Here is a 15379-nt window from a genome sequence, read left to right on the forward strand (position 1 = left end):
ACGAGAGATGAATACCAACAGCAGCTAACCACCGGAGTCCCCGTGCAGACCCCCTGCAGCAGTTGTGCCCACCTCGGAGAACGCGGGCAGGCGCCGGGGGATAACCCGGGAGACGGTGATAGCAGCTCGGGGGAGAGGAGGAGTGTCAGGATCAAGCTTTCGTCCCGGACAGGTGTGCAACGCTGACGGGGAGCTGGGCCTGCCCCCAGGGGAGCGACGCTGCTGGAAGCCCGGGACTCCGCAGAGCCCCGCACGGGCACCGCCACCGCCACGCTAGCACCGGGGGCGAGGGAGACAGGACCCGCGGGGGGCGGGGAGGCGCTCGTGACCTGCCTCGGGACAGGGAAGCAGCTTCCCGTTCCCGGCCTCCGCGCCGAGACGTGACACGTACACGGCAAAGGAGGGACTGCGGCCCGGCTCCCCGCCCGGGAGCTGCGCCCTGCGCTGGCAGCAGCAGCCGCCGCCGTTCGCGCCGGGTCGGGGCAGGTCGGGGCGCCCGCCACGGGGAGACTTCCATCGTCAGGGCCAGTCCCAGTCCCAGTCCCGCCCAGACCCCCCCCGCCGCCACCGGCCGGGCCGCCTCCGCTCACCTGCAAGCGGCACCGCTGCCGCTTCGATCCCGCCCAGCTCGCGTCCTGCTCCGCGGTGGCCGGAGGAGGGGGAGGGGCAGCCGCTGTCGCACCCGGCGTGGGGGGAGGGGTGGCTCTTACGGGCAGAAGCGGTGCTCGTGCCAATGTCCGCACCTCTACTCCTCCTCCGGCACCAGTGCCAGCGAGAGCCGGAAGTGCTTGGCCGGAAGTGGGGACAGTGGTGGCCTCTCTATGGCTACGACGTGGAGGGGTCGCTCTAGCCAACTAAGTCCCTGTCTATGGTGTCGGTACCTCCAAGCCGCAACCATAGCAACGGCAGCCGAGGCCGCCGCCGCTTCGCTTCACCGGCTCCGTCAGCCGGTTCCGCTGTGCCGCGTGGGCTCCGCAGGGGAGCGGAGACCCGCTGCGAGAAGAGGCGGCCACGGCCGCGGCCACGCAGCGTGAGTGCCCCCTCCCCCGCCCCCCGGGGACCGCCGTGCCGGGAGCCTGTCCCGTGAGAAAAGCGGGTCCCGGTAGGGGCGGGCGGGGCGCGGGTTGTGTCCCGGGGAGTCTCTTGCTGACGCTCGGGGAGCCCAAGAGCCGCCCGGCGGGCTAAGGGGACACCGTGACGGGCGAAGGGCCCTTGCCCCGCTCGCCAGCCAGGTCACGGGTGAGACGGACAGACCCGAGCATCTGCCTCGTCCGCCTTCGGTGTGTGCCTTCCTCAGCGACAGAGGCACGGAGTGAAACTCCTCGGCCGTCGGCGGACAAGGCTGGTGACAGGGGGCAAGAGTTCGTCCTGTTCTCAGGGTCGGGCCCAGGCAGCTGCTGCAGGGCTCTCGGGTTTGTAGTGGGCGACTTGGAAAAACATCTCCTTGGCGCCCAAATGAAATGCGGTGTGCAGGGGGTTAGTTAAGTGACAGCGAAATGCTGCTAACGCGCGTTCTCTCTTCTTGTTTTAGTGGCCGGAGGTGAAGGAAACAGTTGGTCTCGAGGGACCTGCGCCAGCAGCAAAGTCGTTCCTAGGGTTTCACATGAAAGCCAATTTAGCACCATGGGATGGTCCCACGCAAAAGGAATACCAGACAGCTCAGCATACGTAAAAAAGGATTGTTTATTCACACAGGAAAGGGGATTGGAGGCCACTTTCTTACTGACTTTGTTGGTTTATTTGGATTAGTTCAAAAAAGCAGAATACGTATGATAAGGGAACTAGTGAAGATAAGTAGGTGTGGTCAAGGATTGTAACCCCACAAATAAATCTGCAACACTGAAAGGTGTGTCTGTCTGTCTATACACACACATCCTTTCCCCCATCCCCCCTTACTTTTTCAGGTTTTATTGGGGAAGGCTGGAGAGAGCAGTTTTCCAAAATGAACCTGAAAGGAACTTGTAATAATTGTGTTAACTTGTAAATGCTAACTTAGTTTTTAGACTCCTTTTCTAGATAAAGTCATTTAAGGAATTAAGATAGGCTAAATTGGTATTAATGTACTGATAGTATCCAGGAAGATAAAAGTGACATTACCACATCAGCATTCACAGTGTGCTGAGTCTGACTGTGACATCAGTATATATACTTGAAACTAACCTAATTAAAGAAGCTGATATCAGAAACCAATAGAAAGAGTGTTTGTGTGTGTGCTTGTTTGTAGAGGAGTGCAGGATACCATGGCAGAGACTTCAGTGGATCCCTCGCCTTTACCTGTAATAAGAAAAAAGAAAAGTTTATCTATTGAGGAAAAAATTGACATCATAAGTGCTGTGGAAAGTGGCAAGAAAAAAGCAGAGATTGCAGCAAAATATGGCATAAAGAAAAATTCATTGTCTTCAATTATGAAGAATAAAGATAAGTTTCTAGAAGCCTTTGAATCCTTACGATTTGATCCTAAAAGAAAAAGACTAAGAATGGCTTTTTATACAGATCTGGAAGAGGCATTAATGAAGTGGTACAGAATTGCTCAGTGCTTGAATGTACCAGTAAATGGCCCAATGCTGCGCTTCAAAGCTAATGATTTTGCTCAGAAACTTGGACATAGTGATTTTAAGTGCAGTAACGGCTGGCTTGATCGTTTTAAATCAAGATATGGTTTAGTATTCAGATCTCAGCATATAGAAGCTGCGGCAACTACAGTGGATACTTTAACTGTTTGGTACCAAAATGTTCTTCCTTATTATTTAAATGATTATCAGCCAAAAAATGTGTTTAATGTAAAGGAGACTGGATTGTTTTACCGGATGTTACCTAATAATACTTTTGCATTTAAAGGGGAAACTTGTTCTGTTGGCAAACTAAGCAAAGAGAGAATAACTGTAGTGGTTGGTACAAATATGGATGGCTCTGAGAAACTTCCTTTGCTTGTTATTGGAAAAAATAAAAATTTGTACTGCTTTAAAGATGTAAAGTCACTGCCTGTGGATTATGAGGCAAACAATATGGCATGGATGACCTCAGAAATATTTGAACAATGGATGCATAAACTTGATGAGAGGTTTCAAGCACAGCAGCGGCGAGTAGTAATTTTTATTGATTCTTTCCCAGCTCATCCAGAGGTAAAGAATCTAAAGTATATTGAACTGGTGTTCTTTCCTCCATGCTCGTCCTCCAAATGTATAGCTATGAAACAAGGAGTTATCAGGAGTCTGAAAGTCAAATACAGGCATCGCCTTATCAAGAGATTTGTAGACTGTGTAGAGGGTAGTAAAGAGTTTACATTGACTCTGCTTGATGCAATTGATATGTTACACCTATGCTGGAGGAATGTAACTCCAGAGACTATTGTTAAAAGTTACAAAGAAGCAGGATTCAAATCACAAACAGGGGGAAATGGTGACACAGACGTAGAGATTGAAAGTGGTTTAGATTTGATTGCACATGCATTGGCAGCTGGGGTAGAGTTTCCAGAAGGTTTATCTTTGGAGGAATATGCAGCTTTGGATGATGACTTGGTAACGTGTGAAACGCCCACAAATAGTGAAATTATATGGACCAAAGAAAGCACTTCAGTTAAAACTGATTCATTTGTTTATGATGAAGAGGAAGAGGAAGATGAAGGTGATGGATCTCCAGGATCTGAACAGCCTTTGCCATCAAAAAATGAGGCTCTGACTGCTTTGGATACTCTTCGAAGGTTTCTCAGAAGTCAAGACATGAATGATTCTCTTTATAATTCCCTAGCAGATCTAGATAATTTTATTCAAGACATAGCATCTAAATGAGGTATTATCAAAGTATGAAAGCATTGAATTGGAAAAACTAGTTATTTAGCCAGTTAAAAATAAAATAAAAACCTGATAGTTGATAGCAAGTGATAGCTGTGGTTTGCCTTGTAAAAATGTTTAGGTATGATTAATGAAATTTCAAATTATTGACAGACAGGGCTCTGAACTGAGGTCTTCCAAGGGGATGAGAAGCTAAAAGTGGGTGGGTAAAGGGGTAAACGTTATTAAAATATTAAAATATTCTTGGGCCTTTAACTTGATAGCTGTGAAAGGTACATGAGAAGTAAAAATGATTCTCAAATTCATAAATGTAGACTGATATTGAACTGGCAGTCATTTTGTTAATTTTTTATTGTTTTTTTTCCCTACATGAGTAGTTCCACTGAAGTTAGTGGAAGTCCGTATAGTATTCCAATAAAGACATATAAGATTGGACCATAGAGCTTTTACTCCATGTTTTAAAATACACAAACATTAGATGTTTGAGCTCTTAGAAGAGAAGTAAGATTATTTTAATGTACAACTTTTTTCTTGTTAAATAATCCTAGTGATGATATGTAGCTATCAGAATTTGTTTTTTAAATGAGAAACAGTGGAAAGTTGGTGTTTGTTTTATTTTTAAAAGAAATGTTTGACCTGGATCTATATGAATAGCACAACCATGCACCAAAGTTTAAACAATCAGAAACAAACTTTACTCTGTTTGATGTGGTTGTATATCAGGGGTCAAAATGGAGGGCCACTTAACTCCATTTCAACTTTTGGATATCTGAAACTAGGGTTTGATATAGACCCTTCTATACTACTTTTATATTTTTCTATGGTAAATAGAACAAATAAGGTTAGATTATGCAGTATCTGCATTTGAAATCTTACTAAACTCTTGTTGTATTTACTGTACTTAGTAACAGTATCGATATAAACCAAGTAAAGTACTTAAACTTGTATTTCTGGGATATGTAACACAGAGGCTTTAACTATACTAGGATTTTGTGCACCAATGCAAATTCATAGTGTACATGTGGTTTGAATTGGTGCAATTTACAATGTGATAAATTACACTGCACTCATGTAAACTGAGCCTGGAGTAGAGGCTTGTAGGAGTGTAGCTACACCAGTGGCTAAAATCCCACTGTAGATGAGGTCTAGTATTTGTAAAACTTGTAAAACACAAACAAAATGTTCATTTTAAAAGTATATAGTAGATATATTTCTTTATCAAATTATCTTTTTTAAAGTCAACAATTTTAAGTTTTTCTGATTTTTGAGAAAATGCCATATTTTACAGGAGCACTTTAGAAAATCTAATTCATGTAGGATCTATTGTTGGAGCTAGTATCTAAAGCTTACTCCATGTTTTTTAAAATTCTTGGTTATTTAATTGTTCAATTTGGAAATTAATAGACTGAATAAGGCTATATTTATTTTACTTTTACAGGATACTGTATCCAAGACATCCCTACTACCACAAACATTGTATCAAAATGTTATCTTACAAGTCATGATGTTCCTTTTCATGTGACAAAATTCTATGGTTAAATTGCATGAATTTTTCTTGAGAATTGTCATTATCTACAACAATATTAATTATCTACTTTCTGTTACTAAATGTCTAATATGAGTTCTATCAAAACATGATTGGGCTTCTTTTTGGAAAGTCAAATACTGCCAACATCTTACACAGAAATTTATAGTTTATATAGAAAATGCATCCTCCTCCATCATCTTCCTAGAATACTATTGGAAAAATATAGATTTTTTTTGGCTTGTAAACTGGGAGGATGGATTGTGTCAGTCACTAAATGCTTCAGACTCAATTTTCAGAAAACATTACTTATTATACAAGCTAAGGCTATTTAAAGCGATAGAAAATGAAATGTTAAATACCATAAAACCTGTGACTTTCTTTTTAATATTATTATAATTCAAAGCTTGTCAAATATTTTGTTGGTATATGTTTACCTTAGTGTAACTTAAATTAAAGGAAATTCCTAACAAAAGGTAAAATAAACATAGCTTAATGCCTGAGTCCCTGATCCTGCAAGCCAATCTACCTAGCAGATCCCTGCACTTGCGAACCATTGAGGTAAATGGGGCTCCATGTGGGTGCAGGGACCACATGCCTGAAATGGCTGGCAGGACTGGAATCTAACTAAGGAACATGTCCTTGCTTCCTTCTAAGTCAATGGCAAAACTTGCAGTAACTAATGGGAGCAGAACTGCACTCTAAATAGTGAAGATGAATTATCTTTATTACCAGATGTAATAATTGAGCAACATAAAGGGGGCATGAACACAACAGAATCTTGATTAACCAAAGGTCTTGTGGAGTAGCTGGAATCTTTGGAAACAGATTTAGAAGATCAGAAGAAACTGAAATAAGTAGTTCTGTGAACAACTAAACAAGCAAATATCATGGCTAGCGGTAGGCACTATAATAATCTTTTACTGAAATAATTCTGTGCAGAAAAGTACCATAGTACTTATAATTATACTTGAGATTTTTGCTATTTTGTGCAGGGGCTATGTGTTACAGTGGGAAATATCAGAAATTCAGGGGCTTGAAAAGTCTGAGTTTATTCATGCTAACAAAAGAAGTCAGGAGCAAGAAATAACTTACTATTTTGGCCTTAGATATTGAAGGAGACTTGTAAAATGTTAATTTAAAAAAAAAACCCTCAAGAGTCCATATTTTTTATATAATATACTTTAGAACTCAGTATTTTCAAGCCTCCTTTCATATTGAGGCCAGCTAGAGTACTCTTACACTGAAATTTTTGCAGTTAACCACACTAGATTCAAGTAAAAATTTAAGAAGCAACTAATTTACTTAAGAGCCTATGTCCCATTTTCAAAAATGACTTAAGCTTTTAAATCAATTAGGTGCTTTTGAAAATTTTCTAGCAACAGACTAGTAGCAGAATTTGCCAGCCAGATTGAACAAATTTACTGTCATTTCAGTTCTGTTGACTTTTAAAAATGCTTTTATATAGCAAAATCTACACTCTTCACCAGTGTATGCAGACTTATTAATTAAAAATATTTGTTTTCAAATAATTTGAGATTCTGTGTTGAAACTTAAAACAGGTTCAGCTTTTGTTGTTTCAGATGGCTGTAATATGATCAACTGTTTCAAAGGGAAGATATTCTTCAGATCTTGTGTGGTAATTGTCAGAAAGGAATTTGAATATGTAAATATATTTTTAACTTAGTCCACATACACACTCATTTATGGATATTTTAAAAATTGCTTAAAGTAAATCTGCCAAGCACTTGAAGTTTCTTCATTTTAAAAAGGGGAGGGGATGCAGTGAATTTTGGCTTCAAACTGGAGTACATTTGAAAATATGAACATTTATACAAAAATCAGTTTGTTTGACTGGCCAGTCTCTCTATTCTTTAGGCTATTATTTTAGATATTTGCATTTATTCCTCCATAGTCATCCTCTTGCTTTAACCTTTAGTGAGCTGATAATTTTGTACTGTGAGATTGCACTTTTTTTAAAAATTCTAATTAGGTCTGCCACAGTCAGTACCACATCCTCACTGGTATATTAGGTAAGAAGGGAAAATGAGCAATCTTAAGCACAGAACTTCAATAACTTGCAAACAAGACCAAAAAATATGAAAAAATGATATATTTGAAAGCCTTCTCCAGCATAAATCACTGTTTGAACTGTATTTCAAGTTAAAATTACTTTCTAAGGCAGTATCTGCCTTATTTTAGTAAAAATAACCTATTGGGTGGATTTTATTCTTGTGGCACATTCCTGCAAGGTTCTAAGCATGTACAACTCCCTTTGAAGTTACAGCGACTAGAAAATATTCATGATCTCACAAGAGGCTGTCAATATCTGGACTCTAATGCTTATGGGAAATTACTTAGATAAATTTCTTGTGCATCCAGGAATGAACAAAAGAGAGGACAGCAGTTTGTTTGAGAAATGTAGCCATATGCTCCCATGTACCAGAAAGTTGTAATATACTGACAGCTAAGTAAGCTGGAAGGAATAGATCAGTACTACTGATTTTTATTATTTATTAGCATTTATGTATGTTTGTGAGCCACATTTTCAAAGGTGCAAAATTTGATCCACCCCGTTTTTAATTGAAAAATACTACTTTAAATTGTTAGTCCTTATGTGTACAGTAGAAAACATCAGTTATATGCAAGAATTGGTTTGAGTGACTTTTATATAGTTTTTATGTGTACTTTGAGGCACTGGAAAAGGAGATATTTCAGGTAACCAATCTGTATTTTTACAGCGAAACCTCACTACATTTATAACTGTGATTATTAATGTTCTCTTAACTGTAAATGAGTTTAAATTGTAACAACCACTGAAGTATATCACTGAATACACACGAGATTCCTTGTGGTTTTGTTATACTGAAATATGACAAATAGCCCACACTGACTGGGCAACCACAAAGACATGGGGGATGAGAGGGGAATGCCCCACAATACCAAGGGCACTTGAAAATCACATGAAACCCAGTGGTGAAATCTCACTTTGAGAAAAGGAGAATTGGCAAAAAAAAGTATAAATTTTTAAAAGGGTTTTATCGAAGCCTCACCATTCTCTCTCCCACAGAGCCTTTACAATTAAAACCTGTTTCCCCCCACTTTAGAGCCAACACTCTTCTGCCTGCGAAATAGGTGGGACTTCATCCAGAGCCTACAACTGCCTCTTCTCAGTTTCCTGGAGTGCTCACTATTGCATGAAATGCAGCACTCTTTATTTCCTGAGGCCATACCCTACCCCCCATTCCCCCCAAAAAAACCTGTTTGGTGCAACCACTGGTCCACCATATTAATTAAACCTAAACCATGTTTAAAATTCAGCTGAACCAGTGGGAATTCTATAAAATTCCACAGTATAGGGGAAACAACAGAAAATGTGAAAACGGTAGAAGTGCTAAATGACTTTTTTGTTTCAGTTTTCAACAAAAAGTTTAGTAGCAACTGGACATCTAACAAGTCACTAGGGCCTGATGAAGTACAGCCTAGAATACTCAAGGAGCTGACTGAGGAGATATCTGAGCCATTAGTGATTATCTTCGAAAAGTCATAGAAGATGGGATAGATTTCAGAGGTCTGGAAAAGGGCAAATATAGTGCAATCTATAAAAAGGAGAATAAGGACAACCTGGGGAATTACAGACTGGTTAGATTAACTTCAGTACCCGGAAAGATAATGAAGCAATCAATCTGCAAACACTTACAAGATAATAAATTGAAAAGTAACCGTCAGCTTGGATTTGTCAAAAACAAATCATATCAAACCAACCTAATAGCTTTCTTTGACAGGGTAACAAGCCTTGTGGATAGTGGGGAAGTGGTAGATGTGGTATAATTTGACTTTAGTAAGGCTTTTGATTCTGTCTTACATGACCGTCTTATAAACAAACTAGGGAAATACAACATAGATAGTGCTACTATAAGATGGGTGCATAACTGGTTGGAAAACCATTCCCAGAGAGTAGTTATCAGTGGTTCACAGTCAAGCTGGAAGGACATATCAAGTGGGGTCCCAGAGGGATCAGTTCTGAGTCCAGTTCTGTTCAATATCTTCATCAATGATTTAGATAATGGCATGGAGAATACACTTATAAAGTTTGTAGACAATACAAATCTGGGAGAGGTTGCAAGTGCTTTGGAGGATAGGATTAAAATTCAAAATGATCTGGACAAACTGGAGAAATGGTCTGAAGTAAATAAGATGAAATTCAGTAAAGACAAATGCAAAGTACTTCATGTAATAAGGAACAATCAGTTGCACACCTACAAAATGGGAAATGACTGCCCACAAAGAAGTACTGTGGAAAATGATCTGGGGCTTATAGTGGATCACAAGCTAAATTTGAATCCACAGTGTAACACTATTGCAAAACAAGCAAACATTCTGGGATGTATTAGCAGAAGTGTTGTAAGCAAGAAACAAGAAGTAATTCTTCCATTCTACTCTGCTCAGAGTAGGCCTCAACTGGAGTATTGTGTCCAGTTTTGGGCATCACATTTCAGGAACGATGCAGACAAACTGGAGGAAGTCGAGAGGAGAGCATCTAAAATGATTAAAGATGTAGAAAACATGACCTATGAGTGACGATTGAAAAAATTGGGTTTGTTTAGTCTGGAAGAAGAAGAGAAAACTGAGGGAGGACATGGTAACAGTTTTCAAGTACATAAAAGGTTATTACAAGAAGAAGGGAGAAAAATTGTTCTCAACATCTGAGGATAGGACAAGAAGCAATGGACTTAAATTGCAGCAATGGGCTTAAATTAGGGCGATTTAGGTTGGACATTAGGAAAAACTTCTTAACTGTCAGAGTAGTTAAGCACTGGAATAAGTTACCTAGGGAGGTTGTGGAATCTCCATCATTGGAGATTGTTAACAGCAAGTTAGACAAACACCTGTCAGGGATGTTCTTAGTCCTGCCTTGAGTGTAGAGGACTGGACAAGAAGATCTCTTGAGGTCACTTCCAGTGTTACATTTCTATGATACTATAGGTTTTAAGGAACAAGTAAAAAAAGACATTCTTTATGCTGGGATTGAATATGCTGCATCTGCAATACTCTGTACTGAGGCTTCAATAAAACCCAAAATTAGAAATTGCATCTAAGACTCTTGCACTGTGTGAGCATTGGGGAATTTGTGGACATAATCAGCATTTAGTCATTTGTGTTAAATCGACTGATATTCTGCTAATTGAGTTATCCAATGTAGATAAAGTCTTGGGCATCAGGCTTCCCATTCCCCATAAATGGCCCCTTTGACTCCATTGTTCTAATGCACAGCCAAAAAATTCCTGTTTTGCTCCTTATTGCATATAAAATTAGCCTCAAAAGGTTCTGGCATTGTTAGTTTTGGGGTTTTTTTTAAAAACACATTAGAAGTAACTTTGACTACCCTTATATTATTGGAGGACATTGTCAAGATCTGAGTAAGAGCTGAATGGTGATGTGAATGGTGATGATGAGGAAATAGTTTATTTAAATAAAATATATATAAGGCATCACTTCTATCTGGGTATATGGTATCTATGTGCAATTGTTCTTTACACTCTTTGTACAGTGAGAAACAATCCATAACTCCTGGTTATTTTTGAGGTGGATTTCTTTGGGGTTTTATAATATCATAGAAATGTAGGACTGGAAGGGACCTCAAGAGGTGATCTAGTCCGTCCCCCTGTGCTAAGACAGAATCAAGTACACCGTCCTAGACCATTGCTAACAGGTGTTTGTCTAACCCGTTCTTAAAAAAAAAAGCTCCAGTGAAGAGGATTCCACAACTTCCCTTAGTAACTTGTTTTAGTGCATTAAAAAAAGAACAACAAAAAAGAAACCCAGTCAAATTGATCCAAGGGAAGGGAACACAAATTTTAGACAGGTATCACTCCTTAGGTTCATATTCTGGCCTTGCCATAGACATTTAATTTATCTATCCAGTTAACAATTGTAGTATCTGTGGATGAAACAGTTGACAGAGCAGGATACCAGTGACCCTTCTCTATACCAGCCTTCACTCCTGTGTTCTGACAGGAGACCCATTTTAAAGAATCATTGTCAGGTCAATTTAGGTTCAAGATCTGTCTTGTAAAAACATAAGATTTTACACTGCCCCATAACAAAAACAAATGTTTCCATTAAAGAAATAATAAAATTGAAACTGATTAGAAACTGACTAAAACAAAGAAGTAAAATTGATTTGGGTATGTCCATTGTTGCTGGTGAGTGAAATGAATGAAGCAAAGAAACAATATATACGGTGGAAACTACCTTCGATTTTTCAAACTCCTCCACTTCTAGTGAGCTTGATGCTGTCAATTGCACATGTAAGGAAATCTGAGTTTTTGTTTTAAATACATACATTTTAACTTGACAGTTTCCCTTTACATGTATTAGCTCTGATTATTTTTCACCTTTAGTGTCACTGACACTATAAAGGTCTAATTTTCTCAAGCAGTAAAATCTTTTAAAATCACATTCTCTCAGTAACTCTAGTTGTCCTACAAAAACCCAATACCATGTCCAAACTGTTATGTGAGCAGTATTGTTTTCCAGCCACACCTTAAGTAGCTGAAGATAAACTTAGATGTCCCAAAATAATATTGCTTAAATGTTGCTTGATCCCTTTTTTAGATCAAGGTATTTCTCACTTGATCCTCTCATCTACAACCTTGAATTCAAAACATGTCAACTCTTTTTCCTTTGCCTACAGCCAATTCCATATTAAGTATGGCACCATATAATACATAGGTAAACAGGGTTACAACTGTAAATACATTAGACATTAAGGATCAGATTTTTAAACTAAGGTATTTAGGCACCTAAATACCCTTAAAAATCTGGCCTAATTCTTCTACTCTTACTCACATTGAGTGATATTTTACTCATGAGTAATCCTTTTGAAATCAAGGGGACTACCTCCAATCCTGCAAAGATTTATGGATATTTAAATTTGAGCATGTGGGTAGTCCCACTGGGTTAACTGAGGGAGAAGTCCTGTGGAAAAAGTAGTATGTGATCATGTAATTAAAGACTCTGTCATAATGCAAATGCACAAAGGAGCTGAATTAAGATGGCACAGGTAACTTGATTCATAACTTAAGGCCCTCACTTAGGAAAGCATTCCTATTCAGCAAAGCATTTAAACATGTGCTTTAAACATGTGATTCAGTCTCTAACACTTGAACCTAATACTAATATTATTTAGCACTTCCACAACGATTTTCAAAAACACAAACAAACACTTAACTCATGGATCCTCAGTACAATCCTGCAAAGTGGTGAAAATTATTTTTCACATTACAAATCAGGAAACTGACCCAACTACATTTTAAGATGGATTCATTCCATTTCAGTGTTTGTCATTGGCCTTTAATGATTTGGATATAAGAGATTTGTAAACTATCATCAAGGTAGTAATATCATAAGAATTAACAGAAATGGCTGAAAATTGATTTCCAAATTGCATTATAAAGATCTTAGTTGCTTGTTTAGATTGGACAATAATAAAAACATTCTTAGAGTAATTAGCCATTAAAATAGACGGCAAGTGGTCATAACCCTTTCGCTGGAGCTACTTAAAGCAGTTAAGATAAGCATTAATGAAAACATAGGGAATTGTCCTGCAAAATTCCATGTGTCAGACCAGATGAGCTAAGTACACTTTTTAGGTCTTATACAGTATTATCTGCAAATCTAAACCATCAGAATACCTGCCCTAATAAATGGCCCTCTCTGAATTTGAAAAAATTGGGTGTCTAATTCACTTCCAGTGGAGGCTGTGGTTTAGACAGGACTCAGGGTTGTTTATCACCATGTCATCTAATCCTGTGCTGAAAACAGCCTCCTTTGTTATTACCACCAGTGGAGATGTACCAGTTGGTCTCAATTTTAGCAATGTAGATTCAACCACAGAATCTTAGCGCAATTGGGAAATGTAGGCCCATCTGTTATATAGGGTGAAATCCTGGTTTTAACAATTGTGGTTGTGCTGCGAGAAGGGAGTGGTGCTCGTGGCATATCTGGCATAAAATTATCTAGTTGGCACAAGACAGGATGAGGGGTGGGGTGAAGCACTTCAAGGTACATCCAGCAACCCCTAGGATACGGAGCATTATCATCCTGCTAGCAGATGCTGATGTCCTCACCATCCACACTAGCTAGCTGTGGGTCTGGCCATGCCTTTTGGAACCATGTTCCAAATAGAAGCAGACTTCTGCCATGCTTCTTTCTTCCCCACCTATTACATCTGTGCAGCACAGAGCAGGATTTGACCCACCAAAATTATTATTAGACTAATTATTATAACACTATAAATGAGATATTTTTGTTAATAATAATTGGCACTTCTACATCTTCTTTCATTGGAAAATGCCAAAGCACTGTGTGAACATTAACAAATAACACTTCCAAACACCTGTCTATGTAGTGCTTAATTTGTAATGAAAGAGGTTTCATGGCTCAAACAATTAGGTGTCGGGGCTCAAGCAATTTTTTTAACTTTCATAACTTACGTGGCAAGCCCAGAAATGCCTGGGCTATGAACTGCCAAGCCTAGATATGCCATGGCTCAGCTCTGGCAAGCCCTGGCATAAATTAAGCACTATTTCTATGGCAGGATATTTGTTCCCTGAGGAAGTGATAGGTTAGAGGCTCAAACAAGACTCCTCAAAATACTTTAATGAACTTTTTATTGCTTTTGTAACTCAAAGTTTCTCCTTCGTTCCTCATGTTGTACTGTTTCCTTTTCATTTTTCACTGTTGGGTAAAGTGTACATAACCAATAATAAACAACTGGCTCAATTGTTAGTTAACAGATTAATACAAGGATTGCAAATGCATTAATAAGCTGGTCATTAAATGAACACTGACCTACTTCTCAGAGATAATAGCTGAGAAATCATAACTGATGATCTATAAAAGCAGGAATGTGTTATGAAAAATTAAAAGCAGCAATAGCAGAGCAAAAGATGATTAGTTTCCTGCCAGGCATCCACCAATCAGAACACCTGGCTCACCATTATGTGCTTATTAATTATTTGTCAGCCGCCAAACTTTGATTCAGATTAATTCTGCAGTACACTGAAGCTGCTACTGTGTATGCACCTCTCTTTTCCTTCCCCTCCCACTTGGTTTACTGCTGAAGAATGCTATGCAAGTAACTTAATATGATTTACATCCAAGATGGTCCAGAATAAAAACCCTGGATCCAGACACTCCTAGACTTATGGAAGGATGGTTTTTATATTTGGGACTACCTTTTATCCCTAAAATCAGGAAAAACAAAATTGTGGAGCCAAACACTTCCTAATTTAGGGAAATTTGTGATCAAAATACAAAACTTTGTGACTTGAGCCCAGATTAGGTCCATCGTTGGAATTATAAAAGAGAAGGTGTATCTTTTTCACAAAGAAATGTATCCCTTTCCCCATTATAACCAGTTCTAGAAACATGCAATAAGTGAAATTGTGTTGTCACCCTTTTTGTAGTGTCTAGAGTGAGGCAAAATGACAACAACAACAAAAAAACCCACAAAGGAACTGGTAACTAGAAGAAATGTTGTGATGCACACACCATTCTAAAGAGGCAAATGGTAGTGAGCTCTTGCTGCCCAAGGTAAACCGTCAAATATCTGCCTGTCTTTCTTAAGGTTTTCTTGAGCCATCACCACCACAGTATTCAAGATCTTTCCAATAAACTGAATCTGTATGGTGAAACACCTAGTGGACCTGATGGAGTTTAGCTTTCCCCCTTTCCTGGTTAAAAGTGAACTAAAATGCTTAGCTGACTGCTCCACGGACAACCACTCATCCTGCCTTTTTAACAATGGTTTAAAACATTTAGAATCTGGTTTTCAAAAGTGTGTAGCATCCTTCTGCATGTCCCACAACTTGTGCTTGTGCATCAGAGTCTGTGGGCAGAAGTCCATCAGCTCTTCTGAAAATCTGACCCTAGGCGGTCATCTATATAGAACACCAACAGTGGGAAATGTGGAGTCCTTCATCCTGATACAGATACATCTTATTTTGTGGTAGGGGCCTACCTATCTAGGTATTTATACCATGCTCATCACCATGAC

The 15379-nt window shown here is 39.4% G+C and overlaps 2 protein-coding genes across 6 annotated transcripts in view; one reads left to right on the forward strand and one right to left on the reverse strand.

The window, feature by feature from the left end:
• The window catches only part of ARFIP1 (ADP ribosylation factor interacting protein 1), an 80951-nt gene extending 80175 nt beyond the window's left edge, over window positions 1–776 (reverse strand). For all 4 annotated transcript variants that reach the window (XM_067551885.1, XM_067551886.1, XM_067551884.1 and 1 more), the window contains exon 1: window positions 591–776. The gene's annotated coding sequence lies outside the window, so the exon portion shown is untranslated. The remainder of the gene's footprint in view (window positions 1–590) is intronic.
• Window positions 145–3861, forward strand: TIGD4 (tigger transposable element derived 4). 2 transcript variants are annotated; one of them, XM_067551883.1, is made up of 2 exons: window positions 145–172; window positions 1532–3861. In XM_067551883.1, exon 2 carries the CDS (start codon window positions 2241–2243, stop codon window positions 3786–3788), a length of 1548 nt encoding a protein of 515 aa, XP_067407984.1. In that variant the 5' UTR covers window positions 145–172; window positions 1532–2240; the 3' UTR covers window positions 3789–3861. The 2 variants fall into 2 exon arrangements, with proteins under 2 accessions (XP_067407984.1, XP_067407983.1); XM_067551882.1 differs by lacking the exon at window positions 145–172 and adding an exon at window positions 844–1030.
• The last annotated feature ends 11518 nt before the right edge of the window (window positions 3862–15379 follow it).

This window comes from Emydura macquarii, unplaced genomic scaffold, assembly GCF_026122565.2.
Source record: "Emydura macquarii macquarii isolate MOO-44397 ecotype Brisbane River unplaced genomic scaffold, CSIRO-AGI_Emac_v2 contig_1363, whole genome shotgun sequence".
Classification (NCBI taxonomy): Eukaryota; Metazoa; Chordata; order Testudines; family Chelidae; genus Emydura; species Emydura macquarii.